Source organism: Lutjanus erythropterus, chromosome 14 (assembly GCF_056507025.1).
Source record: "Lutjanus erythropterus isolate fLutEry1 chromosome 14, fLutEry1.hap2, whole genome shotgun sequence".
NCBI classification, from domain to species: Eukaryota; Metazoa; Chordata; class Actinopteri; order Lutjaniformes; family Lutjanidae; genus Lutjanus; species Lutjanus erythropterus.
This window is the reverse complement of record NC_139330.1, coordinates 16,488,716-16,509,945: the sequence shown is the minus strand read 5'-3', so window position 1 is coordinate 16,509,945 and position 21,230 is coordinate 16,488,716. Positions and strand designations below refer to the sequence as shown.

General features: G+C 40.2%; 1 protein-coding gene and 1 pseudogene across 2 annotated transcripts; both read right to left on the bottom strand.

Annotated features, from left to right (window-relative positions):
* Positions 1 to 6,372: 6,372 nt before the first annotated feature.
* Positions 6,373 to 13,066, bottom strand: LOC146315388 (peroxisomal N(1)-acetyl-spermine/spermidine oxidase-like). Its single transcript, XM_084736707.1, has 10 exons — positions 12,423 to 13,066; positions 11,692 to 11,868; positions 10,800 to 10,930; positions 10,445 to 10,632; positions 9,999 to 10,180; positions 9,583 to 9,752; positions 8,062 to 8,147; positions 7,835 to 7,947; positions 7,090 to 7,244; positions 6,373 to 7,001 (listed from the first exon to the last, which is right to left on the bottom strand). Exons 1-10 carry the CDS (start codon positions 12,568 to 12,570, stop codon positions 6,849 to 6,851), a joined length of 1,503 nt encoding a protein of 500 aa, XP_084592833.1. The 5' UTR covers positions 12,571 to 13,066; the 3' UTR covers positions 6,373 to 6,848.
* Positions 13,067 to 13,700: 634 nt separating this feature from the next.
* On the bottom strand, positions 13,701 to 20,255 carry LOC146315387 (peroxisomal N(1)-acetyl-spermine/spermidine oxidase-like; annotated as a pseudogene). The gene is made up of 10 exons (XR_014771884.1): positions 19,807 to 20,255; positions 19,041 to 19,217; positions 18,610 to 18,740; positions 18,307 to 18,494; positions 17,216 to 17,397; positions 16,255 to 16,424; positions 15,833 to 15,918; positions 15,621 to 15,733; positions 14,583 to 14,737; positions 13,701 to 14,456 (listed from the first exon to the last, which is right to left on the bottom strand). The product of XR_014771884.1 is annotated as a peroxisomal N(1)-acetyl-spermine/spermidine oxidase-like (transcript).
* Positions 20,256 to 21,230: the final 975 nt, after the last annotated feature.

Genomic DNA, 21,230 nt, shown 5'->3' with positions numbered 1-21,230 from the left:
TTTTACCATCTCAATACAACAAAATCTGCAGTTCTTATTGTGAAAGGCCAGACGCGGAAGTGGTTGTTGTATTCTTCTTCTTTCACTTTTTTAAATTTTAACTTTATTTAGCGCGTGTTAGCAGTGGCTAACGTTAGCTTACTATCTGAGACTTCAATAGACTTATCTTACGGCGGCCATTAAAAGCAGGATAAAATCCCACAGCTGCCAGCAATATAACCGAGTGTTTATGTTGCGTCTATATTTTTAAAACAAGAAACACGAAGTTGAACAGACGGCTCCATAAACTATCCAACGTAGTCCCACAGCGCGTCACATCCACCACTTCCGTTTCTGCCCTTTCACAATAAGAGCCACAGATACAGGGAGGTTCACATTTACAAAATGTGAGCGTGCGCATGCGCGAGTTCGAGTGCCACGCCCACATGACGTCACATCGAATTATTTGGCTCAACGGTCTTTGTGACGTCATCAAACGGCAGAGTTTCTAATACCCCCTTGAAACCAAGAGACAGGCTTTTTGATCCAAAGTAGTTGAAGGGACGCCATTTTTTTTAGAATTTCAAAGTATAATTCAGAAACCACCGTTTACCCACAGACACATTGATAATTAAACCTTACTGGACACAGTTAACAATTAACAGACAGTTCCAGTACCGCTGATTAAAAAAACACAGTGAAGTTCAACACATAAAAAAACAATTAATATTAAGTTTCAAACAAAAAACGAAAATATGCCAGACCAATCCCAATCCCAGATAAACACCATGCTCCTAAAACCAGAGCCTCTTCTGCCCATAGTGAACAAATATTTTGACACAATCTCTGCAGCACAATGGAGCTTATTAGCTGTAGGGACATGCGACTCAGACACAGAGGCAACACTGGTTGATATGTTCACTGAAATTGTACAGACACTCTCTGCACAAGTTCTGAGACATGTCCTGCCAGTATTTCAGGAATACATATTCAGCCATGCATCTGGTACGAGTAAAGATTTAGTTCTCCCTAATCTGGAAGTCTCCATTGGCGATAGTTTTGCTGATGCTCTTCACATCCCACAGGAAAAATGTGAGAGTGCAGAAAAACTGACAGAACTGGTGAAGACTGAGATTTCACAAAGTGTGAGTTCTCTTGTGTCTGTGGCCACCAGGGAACGTCTTTTGCCAAGGGAGCCTGCCATTTTTGTGTCTTGCGCCACGCTCAGTATGACGTCTCTTCGGGACATGGTGGGTCATGCCATCACATGTCTGAAGACATATTTAGGTAAATTGAACTCTCAGTGCCTCGGACTGTGCTGGCGGCCAAAAAGCACAGAATTTTCCCCACTCAAGGGCACAGAATCTGTAGTACAGTACACAAAAAAAAGTGAATCACCTCAGAGTGTAAAATCTAAGCACTCTCAATCTGAGAGAAATACCCCAGAAATGGAAGGAGGACAGAAACCTGAATCATGTGACAGCATAAAATCTAAACTCTCTGTTGCCTCAATAACTGAAGCTGTGAGTGACATCCTTACCAACTGGTCCAGCGATATAGTGGACATCAAAGCAGAGACTGGCAGCCCCTCTCCAGATACTCATGGTCTAGCAGTTGAAATTGTTAGTGATATAATTGATGACCTTCATTATCCCGACTTTGGAGATATAGCTAAATGCAGTGAGACGAGTACTCCACAGAGACCTCATTTCAATGTAGGGATAATACTTAACAAGGTGAAAAACTTTTTTGCCAAACATGCCACACGTAAAGAAGACACCACCAATATCAAGTTTTCCAAGTTTGCCAAAACACAGTTTGAAAAAATAGTGGCACAGTTGAAGAGCTTATTTACAACAAATGAGTCCAATTTCCTTGTGAGTCTCAAACAGAGTTCAGAAAAGAAAATCTATGTGGAAAACCCTTTACCAGAATCCCCAAGGCCCACATCTGCTTCTGCTTCTCTAGATTTTGAGACCATTAAAAGCGAGGTAGAGACCATGCTCAAAGAATTAAACCTGACAAAGAAACATTCAACACATTCCAGAAAAATACCACATTGCATTATGTCCAGTGGCAGGATAAGGAAGTTTGCAAAGGAACTGACTGATAAAATGTATGATCATATGATATGTAGCCGGACATATCCCCGTCCCTCAGTTCCAGTTGGCAGATGTCTCTCAGACTCTGTCATCTCTCAGCTCAGGTTGAGGGAAGATGCCACTCAACACCACTTTTCTCCTGACGTTCTGTACGCCATGACAGAGGACGCAACTGTAAAGTTCCTGCAGCAGGTGATTCTCTGGATGGAAAATGAGCCTTCATATGTGACAAGTCACAATGATGAAGTGTCTGGTGTGCTAACAGACATTGAAGACCTTATCACAACAACCTTACAAGAAGAAAACAGTGGGCCTGAGTCCCCACAAGCCAGAGACAACCAGACAACAGCACACTCTCTTTCACGTTATCCACCACCTAATGATGCCACACCGATTCCAATCAGTGAGAATGAGAGTGATGACTTGAATATCAGGATCCATGTTGATAGTCAGCAGTTGATCAGACGCAAGCTCGAGGGGGATTCAGAAGTCAAATCTCCAGAGGCAACCTTTGAGGACATAATGGCCCCTTCCCCCTCTCTCCCAGTGCCTCACCACAGTGAGGTGTCAAGCACTGAAAGGACAGGTAAGAAATCCCCGACAGACAATATCATCCTCCTCCCAGAGGATTCCCTCACCATAGTGAACAAATATTTTAACAGAATCTCTGTAACACAGTGGAGCTTGTTAGCTGCAGGGGCATGCGATGTAGAAACAGAGGCAACACTGACTGATATGTTGATTGAAATCATACAGACACACTCTGCAGGTGTCCTGAGAAATGCCCTACCAATGATTCGTGAACGCATGTGCAGGAGTAATTCTCAGGCTGATGTGAGCAAAGCCTTGGAGAACCTCAACATTCGACTAGGAGACTGCCTCAGTAAGATCTTTGCTGATGCTCTTCATGTCCCACAGGAAAAATGTGAGAGTGCAGAAAAGCTGACAAAAATGGTGGAGAAGGAGATTTTTCAAAAGGTGACCTCTCTTGTGTCTGTTGCCAGCAAGACTTCTGTTTTGCCAGAAGAGCCTGCTGTTTTTGTTTCTAGCTCCATGTCCAGCTCAACAGCTCTTCGTAGCATGGTGTTAAAAGCTATTGCATGTCTGAAGAAGTATTTAAGTAAACTGTGTTGTCATCCAAAAAGCACCGACTTTTGCTCACACAACATCACAGACTTTGCAATAGAAATCCCACAGCCAGAAGAACCAGAGCGGAGTGAATCAAAGCAGAGCATAAAATCCAAGATCTCTGTCACCTCCGTGACAAAAGCTGTGAGTGACATTCTTATCAAATGGTCCACTAAATCACCAGACCTCAAAACAGAGGCTGACAATGATACTATTCCTGTCAGCGCCGGCTTGGATGCTGAGTTTACAGCAAGTGAAATTGCCAGTGATATAACTGATGACCTGCATTGTCCTGACTTAGAAGATGTCGCTGGATACAGTGACAACAGCACTTCAACAACACCTAAGTTTAATCAAGGAAAAATAGTGAGCAAGGTGAAGGACTTTTTTACTTCACAAGCCAGACATGAAAAAGACACCGCCCATAGCAATCAAATATTTAACAACAGCTTTTTCGAATTTCTCAAAAAACAGCATGAAAAAATGTTGAGAGAGCTGAAGAACGCATCTATGAAAGAAGACGCCGCCTACATTGTGAGTCTCGAACCGGCTTTAGAGATATATCCAAACTCCTCAAGGTCCAAATCTGCTTGCAGTCAGACCAGGGGAAGAACAATCCATGTATTAAAGAAGCTTTCTAATGTAGAGTTTGAAAACATTAAAAATGACGTTAAAACCTTATGTAGTAAATTAGACCTGACAGGGACACCTGCAACACACATGCAAAAAAGGCTGAGCGACATCATGTCCAGTGATGAGATCAGGAAGTTTTCAAAGGAACTGACTGATAGAATGTATGATAATTTGATGGATACCAAGACATATGAGCGTCCCATAACTGCAGTTAGAAAATGTCTCTCAGACTGCGTCATCTCTCAGTGCAGGAGGGACACCACCACTCAGTTCCGCCATTCTCCTGAAGTTCTGTATGTCATGACCGAGGACGCAGTAAGAAAGTTCTTGCAACACATTTTTCTCTGGATGGAGGACGAACCATCACATAAGACATGTGAGCAAGTGTCTGGGGCAGTAACCGACATCAACCGCCTAATCACAACCCTACAAGAAGAAATAAACATCAGCAGGCAGCAGTCCCCTGAGGCCAGCAACAGCCAGACAACAGCATGCTCTCACCCAAGTCAATTACCAGCTAATCCAGCTAATCATGCTGCACTGACAGAAGACCTAACACCAGAGTCTCTTGAAGCCAGAGACAGACAGATGTCATCCCCTGTAGCAGAGAGGACAATAAAAAGCATCCTCTTGGCTTTGCTTCACAATGTCTACATTAAGGGCGCTAGGGAATCACGATGTCGTATATGGTTTCAACGTGACTTTGACTCCGTCATCAATCGTCTGCAAAACAAGGTGCTGAATGAGCTTGACGTCGATGAGTCTACAGCAAGAATAGTCACTGAGAAGATAAAAAAAATCAACAAAGGCATGATGAAAGACCTTACCAAGGAGTTTGGCTCCCCAGGACACCTCCTGAAGGTTGCAATGGCATCATCAAGATATCCATCTTTTGATGATGCTGTTGTGAAATATCTCAAAATCCATGTTAATGATGCCTACGGTCCAACCCCAAAGAGGTCCGCAGTTGCCAGGTTTTTCTCAGCAGTGGGAAAAGCCATCACCAAGCCTTTCAGGTGCTGCATCTCGGACAACGCACTCCCCCACTTCTTTTAAGATCTGGAATCTCACAGTGGGCATTTTGATTCTGAAGTGGATGTGTTCCATTTAGGCATGTAGGCAAGCCACAGTTAAATCAAATACAATCACTCTTGAGCTGTATGGAGTCTCTATACTGTCCCCTTTTTCAATATTTGAAATGAAAAAACAACAACAACCCAAACAAACAAACAAACAAACAAACAAACAAACACTGTGAAAGATGTCCAGAGCTGCACGGCAGCTCAGTGTTTTAACACTGTGGCCTCACAGCAATAGTTAGGGCTGGATTCTCAGCCCTAATCATTGCTGTATGGAGTCTCTATACTGTCCCCTTTTCTCCGGGTGCTCCGGTTTTTGCCACATTTCAATATTTGAAATGAAAAAAAAAAACAACCCAAACAAACAAACAAACAAACAAACAAACAAACAAACAAACAAACAAACAAACACTGTGAGAGATGTCCAGAGCCACATGGCAGCTCAGTGTTTTAACACTGTGGCCTCACAGCAATAGTTAGGGCTGGATTCTCAGCCTTAATCATTGCTGTATGGAGTCTCTATACTGTCTGCTTTTCTCCGGGTGCTCCGGTTTTTGCAACATTTCAATATTTGAAATGAAAAAAAAAAAAAAAACCCAAACAAACAAACAAACACTGTGAGAGATGTCCAGAGCCACACGGCAGCTCAGTGTTTTAACACTGTGGCCTCACAGCAATAGTTAGGGCTGGATTCTCAGCCTTAATCATTGCTGTATGGAGTCTCTATACTGTCCGCTTTTCTCCGGGTGCTCCGGTTTTTGCAACATTTCAATATTTGAAATGAAAAAAACCCCCAAAAAACAAACAAACAAAGAAACAAACAAATTTAGTCTGCCCAAATTAACAAGAAAACCTTATGTGCATTTGCCACTGCTAAGACTTTAAAACACTGAACTGCAGGGAAAAAAACTTTTCTCAAGTTTTCTGAGTTACAAGTTCACATAAAAAACACAACAGCATTTACTTGTATCACATAGAGAACCGTATGGTGTGTTAATGCATAAGAACCCTAACACCTTTAGTCAGACAACAAGACAGAAAATTACTCTGTGTTATTTAATAATATGTCAGATTTCAAAGCCTTCATCATGAGGCACCACACATGCTCAAACCGTTTCATAGGGAACTCAGATTACTTCTTGTAGAATTAAAAAGAGATGGCTCAAACAACAGGTCACCTGTGATTTAAGCAATAGCCCCCAAAATCTCGCCATTGTCTTACTATTGTTAAGTAAAAAAAATGTGATGTCATAAATCTCCGACCCAGGAATAAATAAAACTCTTATGCTTACTGGCTGAGTTGCTGATTCTGTTTCTGCAGAATCGTTTTGGCATAAGCATATTGCATGCTCTAGTAACTCCTCTATTTAAGAGTGATCACATATCCAGATGCATGTTTATTAAGGGAAGGAAATAAGGAAAACATTTAGTAGAATAATGAGTGAATTGAATTTTTAAATAAGTAAAATGGAACTTTATTACACAATTTGCACGGAAATGTGAACACAGATTTACTCAAACCAATTTAATAAGAAATGTTTAATTTCTTAATAATAATAATTAATATTATGACATATATAATGTGAATAATACCATCCACCATAAAAAATTTGATTATCAAGGACAAGTTGAAAACTGTAGGGATCTAATACTTGTTAAGCTGATTTGCAAACAGGATTACTTCATGTGCAACTTTCAGCTCATTCCTTAATTTTAACTTACAAAAATATACAGAGACCTTCCATCCGTTAACATTTAAAGCTGTATCCTTAATGTATTAATGTAAATATAACTGTATTGATCACTTGCATGAATTGCCTATTCAATGCACTGAAATCAGAAGTGTCACACCTCACAGGTGGTGGTGAGTTTAAAGAAGGAACAGATTTTAGCTACAAATCTTTGTTTGTCAAAGCAGATTGTTCTTTTAAAGTTTTGACCTGGGTGGCTCAGATGGACTGATGGAGGAGTAATGAGAGATGAGTCGATCAGCCTCTCTCCACCCAGTGAGAAGAGCTCCGTGGACGGTGGAGTAGAAACAGGGATGAGTAGCCTCTCCAGCAAACAACACCTGCAGGGGCTGAAACAAACCAAGTTGGAACAAATAGACGTAAACCTTGGTTATTTATGTTTAGTGCACACATTTGTGTTGAAATATGAACATGTACTTGTGCCTGTGATCCCTGTTTAGGCAGGGGCTCCATCATGTTCTCCAGGTCCTGCAACGAACAGCCTCTTCCAGGGTAACTGTAGGATCCGCACGTCCAGGGGTCATGAAACCACTGAGAGCGCAGGATTCTCCTCGGGGTGATGGTGGGGTTCCCTAAACAACCACACTGTTAGTCTACTAGTGCTCACAGAGATCAGTCTAAACCAGGGCTCTGCAACCCCTGAAGACTTTCTTTTTGGATTTATAATGCATAGCTGGTTTACAGAAAAGGCACTGAACCACAGATGTAGGCTATGATGCAAGTTTAGCGGATGAAATATTAAAACCTTTTTTTTGTGAACAGGCTACAAATTTTCACTCAAAATCACAAAGAGCTCCAAGGCACTCTCTCTTAAAATTACTAAAATGTCTTTATTCGCATAGCATGGTCATTTGAGACCTTAAATCTTAAGGTCTAACATATAAAAGAAAGTGCCTCGGAGTGATTTTTGAGTACGTATCTCTATCCAAAGAGCACCTCCAAAAAAACGAACGCACAGTGAGTGCAGGAAGTGCTCCTACATCAAAGACTTCTTGATTTGCACATTTTTACAATTGGGGAAATGCAAGAATAACTTTAGACCTACAATAATAATAAAGAAAAGAGTTGCATGTGGCTCCGGAGCTGAAGGTTACAGGACCCCTGGTCTAAACTGACCAAGGCTGGAGTGGCTGTCCAATGCTCGTGTCTTATTTCAACTCACCTGTAAACCTACGGACGAGTTGCGCGATGCTTTGTGTGACCTCCTGTTCAGACAGTGTCTCCATACACTCTGACTCATGACCAGCAATCCAGCCACACAGAACATGGCCATACCTGAGAGTTAAACCACAAACAGGACGGCATTCCTCATCAAGTTATTTTCTGTTAAATACAGCAGAAACAAGCAAGTCATGCATCAGCATTTGTGTGCTTAATGTTGTGATCGACCTTTCAGTGGGTTTGAGGACGGTGAAGCCGAACAACTTCTTTATCCAGGATCTCTGTACATCTGGCACCTGGTCAACCATCACATCCTGAACCAGTGATAAGAGATAAAACACATACGTTAGTGGCTCATACGTAAAAGATTCTTTTCTAACTAGAAGCATAAATATTAAATGTTTTTGTGATGCATGTGGGTGGAGAATAAGACAAAATAATTACTCTTGTGAATATCAAACTGGTGATTCAATGCAGGTCTTACTGCACTAGGACTGGGTTGTCCAACTTAATCCGAGATTAGTTCTAATCATAGTTTAACAAAACTAGATTTAAAATGAGTAAATCCAGATTTTAAATGAAGCAGAGCTCTGTTGCACACTGAAAAACTACTTACAGTTTAGTAAATCCAAGTTTATTGATGTATACTGAAATAAAGTTCAATCAATGTGGAAATATTTTCTCACCCAAATGAAAATAAATTAATTAATATATAAAAAAATCTATGTGAGAGCTGTTTGGACCAGCCACAACAGAGGGAGTAAATTGTTAACTTTTGGTTGCTTGTATTTCCCAACAAAACATTAGCAATATTGCTTGCTAGCTAGCTAAAAAGTTCATCAACCTGTATAACCTACTCATGATGGCTCGGTAGAGAAGCTCTAATTTAACTTAATTTGGACAACTTGATCATTTTGCTCAGTCCATCTCAAAAAGGCAGCAATTAAATCAAATTAATCAGGTTTGTCCCACCCGAAATGATTCTAAGACCAGCATGACCTGTTCGCTATGCAAGAAATATGTCTTCAAGGAGCACGAAAAACAAACAAACAAACAAACAAAAAACAAAAAACAAACAAACAAACAAAAAAACTCATTAACTCTGCCACTGCCGGTCCCAAGCCCGGATAAACAAAAGAGGAGGGATGAGTGAGACTTTATAGTGACTAACCACAAATATGTTATGTTATGTTTCATGTTGTCAGTAAATTTGAGAAGATTTGTATGAAAACTTTTCAAGAAATTTAATTTAATTAGAGTTTAAAGTTTTGGTTAAACAGAATTAAATTTAATCTAGGACTAGAGTAAAAACAAAACTGAGGTTCAAGTTTAATCTTTCTTCATTTAAAGCTTCTTTGGTGCAATTTAAAGTGAAACCACGATTTAGTCGGGTTTAAAAAAAATAATCCACTACCACACCATCGTAGCAGAAGCTCTTCAGTCCCACTACAAGGGAAAAACATTTCCCAGAGAAAAGTGGTTTGTAAGTGAACTTTTCCTAATTCATTCATGAGGAAGTTCTTTACTGGATTTTCAAAGGATGGATAATCATAATGTTTCCCCAGTAACTCCAGAGAGGAGTCTCTTTGGGGAGAAATGGATGGTGTCAGGAGTTTCTCCCCACCATGGACTCCAACTTGAGCCGGATCAGTGCAACAGCTCAGACCTGGAGAAAGGTCTTGAAAGCTAAGTGCTTTTATTCTTAATGGTTTCTCTCAGTATTTTTCATTCTTTGACTACAGGTCTCACCTCATCTTCCCACAAGAGATAGATGACCTCACAGTCAGCGTCCCACCATGGTGAATCAAACTCCACGAATATTTTATTGTTTGTTCCAAAACCTAGTCTCTGGATGGAGTGCAGCTTGTGTAGAGGAAGTGGAGGATGAAACAGGGCTGAATGATGCTTCTTCAGGTATCCTGATTAAAAAAAAAAATAAAAAAATACCATATTTGGTACCACATAAAATGTACAATAATAATATTCACCATTATTTGTACAGCATGTTTAAAATAAAGTTACAAAGTGCTTAACAGAAATGAATACACATCACGCATGTAAAAAATATACCACAGGCCCTATAGTAGTGCACCATAGATTTACCACAGATAGAGAGAGATAGAAAATATCAAACTGTGTTTGTGATTGAACTCATCTGATCCTACCTAGAGGTACTGTGATGATAACATGATCAGCAGTGATCCTCTCTCCACTATCACACTCAATCATCACAGGGTTTTCTCTCTTCTCTGTGTTGCTCCAGTGGACACAGTGCACAGGCTGACTGTAGGTCACTAAACCACCAGGGAGCTCCGACATCAAGTTTTTGATTAGACCTTCATAGCCTCTGCACAGGAAAGAAAATAATATCTAAGTCAATCAGACACACACTGTCTGAAGTGCACACACACACACACACATGTGTGGTGCAACAATCAGTTCATTTATGGACTAAATATTGTACTTAGGTATTGTATGTATGTCACGTTTAAAGGCTTGCCCATCCAACAAGCAATTGGAAAACACCACTTTTACTAAGCATATTTTAATCAAACTGATCAAATATTTGTTAGTCGCTGCACCGTATGAACGCAGTGTTTGGAGTACAAACCCTGGGAATGTACAGTCTAGTCCAGGTAGACTCTTGTACAGGCCAAAAGCCCCCAGACCCACTTCATCCATGCTGTGAGACCCATTAACACAGCACTCCACCTTCAAAAAGTTACTGATCACACACAGTCGCAGAGATCTAGTGGCATCATCGATATCTTTCCACCTCTCAGTTGCTTGTTGTTGTGCCTACACCAAGAAATAACCAACAAAACAAACTCTTTATTTCTCTTGCTAGATGCAATTTATTATCAAGAACATCTGAGATGTTCCAGCCATTCCTGGCTAGTAGCTGATATTGACAGATAAGAAACACAGTGCCCGGATTATTACTTTGGTCAGTGAAAGAAATGTACCTTTGACCGAATGAAGTCTCCCACGCTGGCACAAGGTTCTCCTCCTTGACTCTCAAATTCAGAACATTCAATCAGCAGCTCTGCAAATATGTTCCTTGCAGGATCGATGTCCTCAATATTCAGCTTCCGACCTGCACGTTACACAACACACGGAAGACTAATTAGGACAAAAGCGTCAGGTTTACCGACTATCACTTCATTCACACATGTGCACGCGCACACACACACACACACCACAGTAAGTAATCAATAACCTGATTAAAAACTGAGTACATCTGCCATTAAATACAATAATGTAAAAGGCCATGAAAGCATAGCAGCTATTCATGCTGTCCATGAACTTTCCATCCCTGTTCTAGTTTCAATAAACATTTGCTTAAGTGTAAGTACACGCCTAAAATTAGCATTATTTTCTTATAATATTCAAGCACATTTATCTTGTTTGTGACTTATGGAGGCTGAAGTAAAACTAAAAAAAACTTAATCTGAGAAGATGGCAAATAACATCTTCTCCTTGGTTTTACATTATTTTCCTTAAAATTCTGGTTACCTGCATTTAGTAGTTTTTATATGATTAGAACCTACATATAGCACTTTATTTTGTGTGACACAACAACAAAAATCACTAATATATGTCAAAGATTTATTAATTTGCTACATGTATACAGATTTTTAAGTGCAGAAGAGAGAACAATAACACCCTGGAAGAAGGGGGCAGGAACAAACTGCCGTCTAAAATAACACAAAATAATATAATAATGCAACATGTCATACATATAGTTTTCTACAACTGTCACTGAATGAAACAAATTCCACCATTTTGCTAAGTGTTTTAGAAAACCATGTAAGGTCAGGTCAGTCATGACATCAAACATCTGTCAAACATCTGGACCTGAACTGGTAAAGTAGTTGGGAACCCAGGGGGGATGTCCTCCGATGTCCATGGCCTGGTTCTCTGCGGTGAGGGCCTCTGGATCCAAGAGCCCGTACTGACGGGCCAGACGGAACACTGGGTTCTCCTCGGATGGTCCATGGATCCAGTTTGCCCCGATCTCAACGATATTATCACCTACAAGAAAGAAGGAAATTGTTAAGTTTTAATCTTGGATGTAGATATTTGCTTCTTCGCAGCCTTATGCTATTATCATGACTTGTTTTTAGCATTTAGCCACATGACACAGGGTTGACTGGTTGCAGGAAGTCTTTTTCCTCCAGTCAGCAACATGCTGAAGTGATGACACTCAAACTGCACGTGCTCAGTATATATCCTATACTGAGAATATGAATGGGACTTCCACTTCCAGAGCCTCACTCTTCAGCTCTATTGAGGGATATGCTAAAAGTGTTGCAACTGTCCCCAGTCTCCCCTACGGTAGACATAAGTAGGTCAACACGTTTATCATTACCACAGGTTAAAGAGTTGCAGGACAATAAAAAGTTGCACTCACTGGGTCATAAGCAGCAGCGGTAACTATCACATTACATAATATATATCTGTATGCTCCCGTTAGAGCTCAGTCTCTGTGGACCAGAGGAAATGTAAAAAAAACACATTATCTAATTTGCTTTAAACCGACTGAAAAAGAAGCTCCAGGCACTGTTGTGAGGAGTTGTTTTGCTCACCCAGTCTGCCTGTTTTTATTCGTCCTCCGCTTCTTGCAGTCGCTTCCAGGATCCGTACATTATGAAAACCAGCGTTAACCAGCCTCTGTGCCGCGGATATACCGGATATCCCGCATCCTATTATCACTATTTTAGGGTTCACACTCATATCCAGAGCTGGATCTTCACTTGTTTTCTATTACACATCTATGTTTATCACACTAACTGCTGATACCATAACTGTCTGACAAACTGTCCTCAACTTCCTCGTCAGCATAGAAAAAATGTCTTCCGGTTATGAGTTTCAAAATAGAGGTCGCCTTTAGGGTGCTAGACCAAGGTAATGTTGATAATTAGCTGGTGACTGATGGGATGTTCAGCCATTTAATTATTATTTATTCTTTATTGTTGTTCATTACATTACAAAATACTTTATAATTCAACAAATATTATATAAGGGCTTTATTAAATGCTTTATTCTGATCGGTCAGCACTGTCCTCTATTTACAACTTGACAACAGGGCACTTCCTGCAACACAAGCAAGATGCTGTCAGGTTCACTTACAGAAATGGAAAAACACAAATGACTCGACGAGATGCAGAGCTGTTAGACCTTCAGCTGTTAGGGTTATTGGATGGAAAGATATTGGGAGACAAATCTAATTCAACAACAACAGTAAATGATCAGTTAACCCTACTATTATCCTTGGGGTGAATTTGACCCCATTCAATGTTTATCATTCAAATGTTTATCACTGACCCCAAGCTGTTTTAGCTGTGTAAAGGGGGAACAATATTGGCAGGTGTCAGGTTTGTCCCACCCGAAATGATTCTAAGACTAGCATGACCTGTTCACTATGCAAGAAATATGTCTTCAAGGAGCATGAACACACTCTCTGTACATCCTGTGTAAAGTAGAGCAGACTAGAAGCTTGACTGTGGGCATAAATAACTGTTCCATGTTCTGACTATCTGACTGATGTTCTCATTATGATTGTGTTTCACAAATGGGTGAATTTTCAAACATGTGAACCCCCTCGCACACACACCAAAAAAACCCCCAACCAAACAAAAAACAAAAAACCAAACAAACAAAAAAACTCATTAACTCTGCCACTGCCGGTCCCAAGCCCGGATAACCAAAGAGGAGGGGTGAGTGAGACTTTATAGTGACTAACCACAAATATGTTACGAAAAAAGGAGATAAAAATAAGTAAATAAATATGTTTATGAGAGGAAAACCATCAATCAATATGGTTCATTCTGTGAGAGTCATGAATGTGCACCCCAAATTTGAAAAGATTTGGATGAAGGATTTTCAAGATACACTAACTCTAAGACTGAAAGTTTGACCTGACGGTGGCGCTGCAGGAAAGGTCATATTATCAGCAAAACCAATAGGGTTTGTACTCTTGTGGTCATTCATGTTGTCAGTAAATTTGAGAAGATTTGTATGAAAACCTTTCAAGATAAATTAATTCTAATTTAAAAGTTTGGCCTGATGGTGGCGCCAGAGGACAGGTCAAGGTTTCATTATCAAGGGGTTATTTATATATTCAACAAATAAACAAAGTGCCTGACACAAAAACTTGGTCAACAATTTTTTGTGAATCATTTTCTGGAGGCAAATATCCCTGGGGTCAGATTGACCCCAAGGGTAAAATGTGTTAGTAATATTTGAGGATAATAGGAGGGTTACGTAAATATGGTCAGAAAGGACATTTTTGGAACGTTTTGCATAGCTTCCTTTAAAGCCTCAAAAGGCTTTCCACAACATTTTTCGCATGCAGTTTCCCCCAAGACAAGCAAAAAGTTCCCCTTTAAAATCCTTTGGTTAGAAGTAGCAGTTTAATAAATTCAAGGCAAAAAAACATGAAATGTTTTTATGCATCCAGCATGTTTATCTGTTTTTTAGATCTGGGTGGCTCATGGATTGATGGAGGAGTAATGAGAGATGAGTCGATCGGCTTCCCTCCATCCGGTGAGAAGAGCTCCATGGACGGTTGAGTAGAAACAGGGATGAGTAGCCTCTCCAGCAAACAACACCTGCAGGGGCTGAAACAAACCAAACAGTTAGAACCCAGAGAAATGTTGGTCAGTGTCACATGTTGTGTGTAGTGTTCATGTGCTTTGTAATCACATCACTGTTTGTATGTAAATTAAACCTGTTCATGTGCGTACCTGTGACTGTGATCCCTTTGTAGGCAGGGGCTCCATCATGTTCTCCAGGTCCTGCGCTGAGCAGCCTGTTGCTGGGTGAGAGTAAGATCCACATGTCCACAGGTCATGAAACCACTGGGAGCGCAGGATTCTGCTTGGGGTGATGGTGTGGTTTCCTACACACACACACACACACACACACACACTGGGTCTGACTCATCTGAGATTGACTGACACAAAATGTCAAAGTGCGCTGTAGCCTGACAAGTCCACATTTAAAATTGTTTTTAGAAATATTAGATGTCGTGTCTTCTGAGCTACAGAGGAGAAGGACCATCCAAGACACTGTACCTGTGATCCTGAAGGCTGTAACACTCACTGCAGACGTGGAGACAAAGCTCTGCTATTTTGGGAGTCTAAGAACACACAGTTTGGCCAGAAGGTGGTGCCACAGGAAAAGACACCTCTTGTGTCAACATCCTGGGCCCCGTTTCCCAGAGCCTTCGTAGCGCTATGTGCGTCGTAAGTTGTATTTTAAGGTCTCCCTGAAGGTTGTCCCAACTCCGGGAAACAGCCCGTAACCTTAAGGGAGACCTTAAAATACAACTTACGATGCACGTAGCGCTACGAAGGCTCTAGGAAACGGGGCCCTGGTTGTTATTACATCTGGGAATCTTGTATTGTTTTGAAAACTGTCTGATTTTAAGATAAAAATTATACTATACTATTATTTAAACGCAATAAATGCCAACTTTTTTTAAACCTGCACATGACAAGCTCACAAGTAATGACAAGTATACAACTGTATACTGAATATTAACTCAGAGTGTAAATTATACTAATGCTAGTATTAATATTACTAACACTCCTTTCTAAAGCTTTTTCTTATGTGATGTTTTTAGCTTTTTTAAGAAAAAATACTTCCTTCACCTGTCTACCTGGATGGCACAGTGACTGTCTTCTCTTTACAAAGCAGATTGTAATTCCACTTAAGTGAAAGTAAAACAATAAAATACTCCCCAGGCAGCTACAGGTTGAGGTCACAGATTTGAGACTCACCTGTGAATGTGTGGATGAGCTCTGTGATTGAATGTCGGACCTCCTGCTCAGAAAGCGTCTCCATATACTCTGCCTCGTGCCCAGCGATCCAGCCACAGAGAACGTGGCTATACCTGAGAGTTCAATCAGAAATAACATTGCTCTCTGAATCCATGCATTTCCACTGAGGCTGAGCAAATGTCTCTGTTCAGGATGCCTAATGCGTTACTGACCTTTCAGAAGGTTTCAACACAGTGAACGCTGACATTTTCCTTATCCAGGATTTACTTATATCTGCCACCTGGTCCAAAATGTCCCCCTGAAGACATAAATGGCATAAACAACCAATGAATATGTGTGAGAGTGTATTTATAGTCAGATTTTGTTTATTTACCAAAGTTACACAGCTTATCAAAATAGATTATTAGAGAAGAATCCATTAAATCTGACAACAAGGCCTGATGTTTAAAGAAGCAATATGTAAGACCAAATAGCACGTTGGCTCCATCGATGGTATATTAAATAGGTTGAATTTGTATTTAATATATGATCTATGGTTGAAGCGAGTTGTGTTGTTGTTAATTTAACAAAAACAAGTGATGGCGAGTCCTTCGCTGCATGCTGATCTGCCATGCTTCATGGCTGCACTACACACCTCATCTTCCCACAGCAGGTAGATGACGTCACAGTCAGCGTCCCACCACGGTGATTCAAACTCTACATATATTTTGTTGCACGTTCCAAATCCTATTTTCTGGATGGAACGCAGCTTGTGTGCCGGGAGAGGAGGACAGAAGAGGGTTGAACGGTGCCTTTTTAGGTATCCTGACAAAAAGAAAAAATGTTAATGTTTACATACTGTATAATAGGAATGGATGACTGCTATATAACTAACAGCTGTTCCCCTTCACCTTTTATCTCTGGTTATATATCAAGGCATTCGCCATATTTCTGCAGTAGAATCTACCAGAACTACTTTAGAATCTAATGGAACTACTTTCTTTTCTACAAGAAGGAAAGTAGTTCCTTCATGAAACTGCTCATAACAAGGTCTGTGGATTATCTTGACTAAGCGAATCATTACATTTGGGAAAGAGACACTGATTGCACTGAAGCCGAGTGCCATTTAGTCCCATTATATTCTATTCTATACGGCCAATACCTCGAAAACTCACATCAAAACAATCTAGATGGATAAACAGCACTGCAGGTAAGAGGATTTTTTTTTGTTAATTTTGGGATGAACTGTCCCTTTAATAAGGTTAAATGGGGGTGATGTTGCAATTCAACAAGCAGGATTATTTTAAAGCAATGATGTGTTATTTATATGATTTTTACATCAATGTGATGAAGTACATTGAATTTTTAGATATTTATCAAATATAAAATTTACAATTTCCTGACTGGTTTTCCAGGAAAGCACAATGTATTGCAATGTGTATTGATATTACAATAGTATATAGCATATATTGTAACAGAGGATTTATGTTGTCAGAAACAACACAGCCACACAAATAATAAACTCCTCAGCTTTGACAAAAGTCCTAACATCTCATTTACAGTCATTCTGTCTCATTCACTGAGATGAACAGTACAGGATGTGTGCAGACGTTTACCTAGAGGAACTGTGACAATAACATGATCAGCAGCGATCTTCTCTCCATCATCACACTCAACAGTCACAGCGTGGACTCTGTTCTCTGTGCTGCTCCAGTGGACGCAGCGCACAGGTCGACTGTAGGTCACTAAATCAGCGGGGAGCTCTGACATCAAGTTCTTGATTAGGCCTTCGAAGCCGCTGCAAGAAAGGGGCATGAATAAAAGTTATCTGGATGCACATGTGCAGCCTGCTGATGAGGTAAGATATTAGTTTATCTCAGTAAGAAACCTGACAAAGGAATCAAACAAAAATATTAATATGCAATATGAAAGTCATTTTATGGTGTTTGATCATAAAATAATCGTCTTCATGAGCTGCAACAATTTATCAATTAATTGATTAGTGGAAAGAAAATTAATCAGCAACTATTTTGATAACCGATTAATAGTTTTTTCATTTTTTTTTTTTCAGCTTCTTAAATGCAGTGATTTGCTGCTTCTCTTTGAGTTTTGGACTGTTGGCTGGACAATAGAAGCAATTTAAAGACGTCACTTATGATGACTATTAATCAATTAATTGTGAAAATAATCTGCAGATTAATTGATAGTGAACATGTTAGTTGCAGCCATAAAGTCTTCATAGTTAATAAATGATCAAACTAGGACCATTCTTAATTACAATCGATCAAAATGACCAACGCTATTTCTCCCCTTGTTGTTCCAATTTCCATAAAATGTGCTTAAAGTTAAAATAGTATCTTCCTCCCTTTGCTGAGGACCCCTACAACACCCACTCAGCGACCCCTGTTGGTCCTCAGGCCCCAGTTTTAAAAAAAAACACTGGACTAATCAATTACCCTTAGTCTTAAACAGAATCCTTGACAAACGCTTTCTTGATAAAAGGATTCTTTGGAAGCAAATGGTTCTGAGTAGAACCTCAGCCCTTCAAGAAAGACCTGTTTGGAACCTTTATTTCTAAAAGTGCAAAAGCAAAGAGGGCTGAGCGGGTAGAGTCCCTCTTTCAGTCTGACAATACAGTATATGTTCATATGTTTATACTGTTTGTTAAGTATGTATGATTATGTTTGTGAGACGCCGGCGTCCAAACCCTGGCAATGTGCAGTCCAGTCCCCGTAGGCTCTTGAACATATTAAATCCCACAGTATCTATATCATCCATTGTGTGAGTTCCATTGTTACAGCACTCCTCCTTCAGCTTAGCACTGATCGCACACAGCAGCAGCTCCCTGGTGCTTTCATCTTCATCTTTCCACCTCTCTGGTGCTCGCCGTCGTGCCTGCACACGTTGCATGCAGCCAAATGTTTTTTTAAGGTTTCAGCTTATCATCAACAACTTACATCTCAGACCATAGCACTAGGAAAATCGCTGCGATCACTGACAGACGACGTACCTCTGATCGTATGAAATGTCCGATGCTGGCCCAGGGTGCGTCTTTTTTACTATGAAACTGAAAAGTTTCATCCAGTAGGTCATTATACATCTCTGAAGCAAGACTCATGTGTTCAGTATTCAGCCTCTGGCCTGCATGGAATATAAGATACAAATAACAATCTGTTTTGTTTGCATTTCCACAAAATAATCAATACCATCAGATAGATGAGATGTTAAATATAGACCCTCCTCACATGGATATGGTATCCATCCTATTTGAGAACATTCAAAGAACTGCTTCCCCATCTCATGCTCATATAAGGAGGCAATGGAAGGAAGATTTGGAAAAAGTGATATTGGACAGATCTTGATGGCAGAGCATAGAACAGGTGCACACATTTCCTGATAACTTCAAATAGGACATATGATGTGTAAAGACAGGTTGGTGACCTGAACTGCTGAACCAGATGGGAACCATGGGAGGACGTTCATCAATGTCCATGGCCTGGTTCTCCGGATCGAGGGCCTCTGGATGAAGGAGCCCATAGTCACGAGCCAGACAAAACAATGGGTTCTCCTCAGACGGGCCATGGATAAAACTAGCACCTATCTCCGTAATGTTGTTCCCTGTGAAGGAAACATGGTTTTGTGTGGTTGCAGAGTCAAATTTACCACTAACATTCACCATGTTCATTTTGCATTGTCAAATATGCAATCATATCATATTTGTGGCGTATCTCCTTATTTTGAAAACGCCTGCTTCTGTTGGTTCCAATTGCATTTCTCTGATGCAAACACTTAAGTTTATGGAGCAATATGTAACAATTGCATGTCAAAAAATGAGTACTGCAGTCCCAAAGCGCACAGGTATGAAAATACACACTCTGGAGCTTAAGTTACATGACTGCCTGCCAGACCCCATTAACATATTGCTCAATTTAACTGTTATAAACATCTACTCCTTCTAAAAAGGTTTTTAATGATTTCTTACGACTCATAAACAGACAGTTACTCATTCCACAAGCATTCAGCATAAATTTTAGCTATAATAAATGAAAAAAGGGGCAAACAATAACACAAGTTAAGAACTGGAATAGAAATTTCAGATTTCTCCTTCAAAAATAAATAAATAATTTCAATAGAGCTCAGTTGATGAAGACAGCACAACAACAACAACAACAACAACAACAACAGATAGACAGACAAAGTGTCTCACCCAGTCTGACTGTTTTTATTCGTCCCCCGCTTCTTGCAGTCGCCTCAAGAATCCGCACATGTTGGACTCCAGCTTTAACGAGCCTGTGTGCCGCAGCTATACCGGATATCCCGCATCCTATTATAACGATCTTAGGGTCCGCAGTCAGAGACATACCTGAAAGAGCGTGTGATCCCACAGGTAGACCGATCTAGCCGCTTTGCATGAAATAATATATAGGCTAATATTGTTATCTTCAACTCTTGTGAGCCTTCACCTCTGGACTTGCATGAACTGATATAACTCTAAAAATAGACTATCAAAACATCTGCGTCTTCTTAAATACACAGACTTAACAGACCGGATATGAAAGCGCTGTTTCCCTGTTCAGACGGTGACTTCCGCCATCCGTTCAGTCACGGAGGTCAGCTGATGACACGAGAGCGGTGCGTAAAGCTCCTGGTTTACAGGTCTGTGCGCAGACGGCGGTGTAGAGAGCAGGGTCCACCTGGACAACCATACAGATACACCAGACTTTCTAAGAGGAATTCCCATTTCTTAGGTTTTACAGGAAAGGGGCATGCATTTTGGAAAATCTCTAGCGTCAATTTTCTTTCAGGGGCAGGCACAAAAAATCAATTCACGAAAGAAAATTGATCAATATTGTGCCAGAGATGTTTACAAGTCCACTTCAAAGCGATGAAATATTCTGTATTCTTTTCTGGGACTTAAAAGTAAAATCAATGCTGTTGCAGTGCTCTTTGTACTTTTGCAGTTTTACTTTGTTATTTTATTTTTTAAAAGTCACCAGAAATCTCTGAAAAAATCTCTGAAACTCCTTTGAAAAGAAAAAATAAAAGTTGGAATCCTCTCTATTTTGGAGGCACCACAGTTGGCATGTATGGATGAAGATTAGTATTAAATGAGGCTACATGTCAAATTTAAGAAATTCACTGAAAGCAATTTGACTTTGTGAAAAACTTCTTCAAACTGAGAAAATGTAAAATGATACCAAAACTTATTTATGTTCGTCAGTGTGACTAAACTTTCCAAATTTTAAAGCAAAGCTGCACACTAACTGTTTTAACTTAAAGAAAATAGTTCATCTTGTACAGTGTACAGTGGGGTGGGCGGGCAGGTGGGTATTTTTATGATTATTATTCTCTGATTAATCAAACAACAATAATGGTCAACTGACTGCAGGTCAGTGTTTAGGGTCAGGGTTGGTCCACAAATATTACAACAGTAATGCTGTTTGTGAAACTGTGGGAAAAAGGACCAGCCCTCCTCTCTCAGGATACCCCCATTGTGTAATGTTGATAGCTTCACACAAACACACACACACACAGACGGAGAAACACACATATAGTCCTACACACACAAAGCTCATGGGAACAAGCTGGCGGAGAGGGTCACTCTGAAGAACAATGCTAATCTTTGGTCCG

Bases quoted from the DNA above. Each gene is read 5' to 3' on its own strand.
- LOC146315388 (XM_084736707.1), bottom strand. From the start codon at position 12,570: ATGAGTGTGAACCCTAAAATAGTGATAATAGGATGCGGGATATCCGGT. The intron at 9,753-9,998 runs GTAGGATCAGAT...TTTTTTAATCAG, and splicing joins TATCATCACAGTACCTCTAG to GATACCTGAAGAAGCATCAT. The intron at 7,002-7,089 runs GTACATGTTCAT...GGTTTGTTTCAG, and splicing joins AACAGGGATCACAGGCACAA to CCCCTGCAGGTGTTGTTTGC.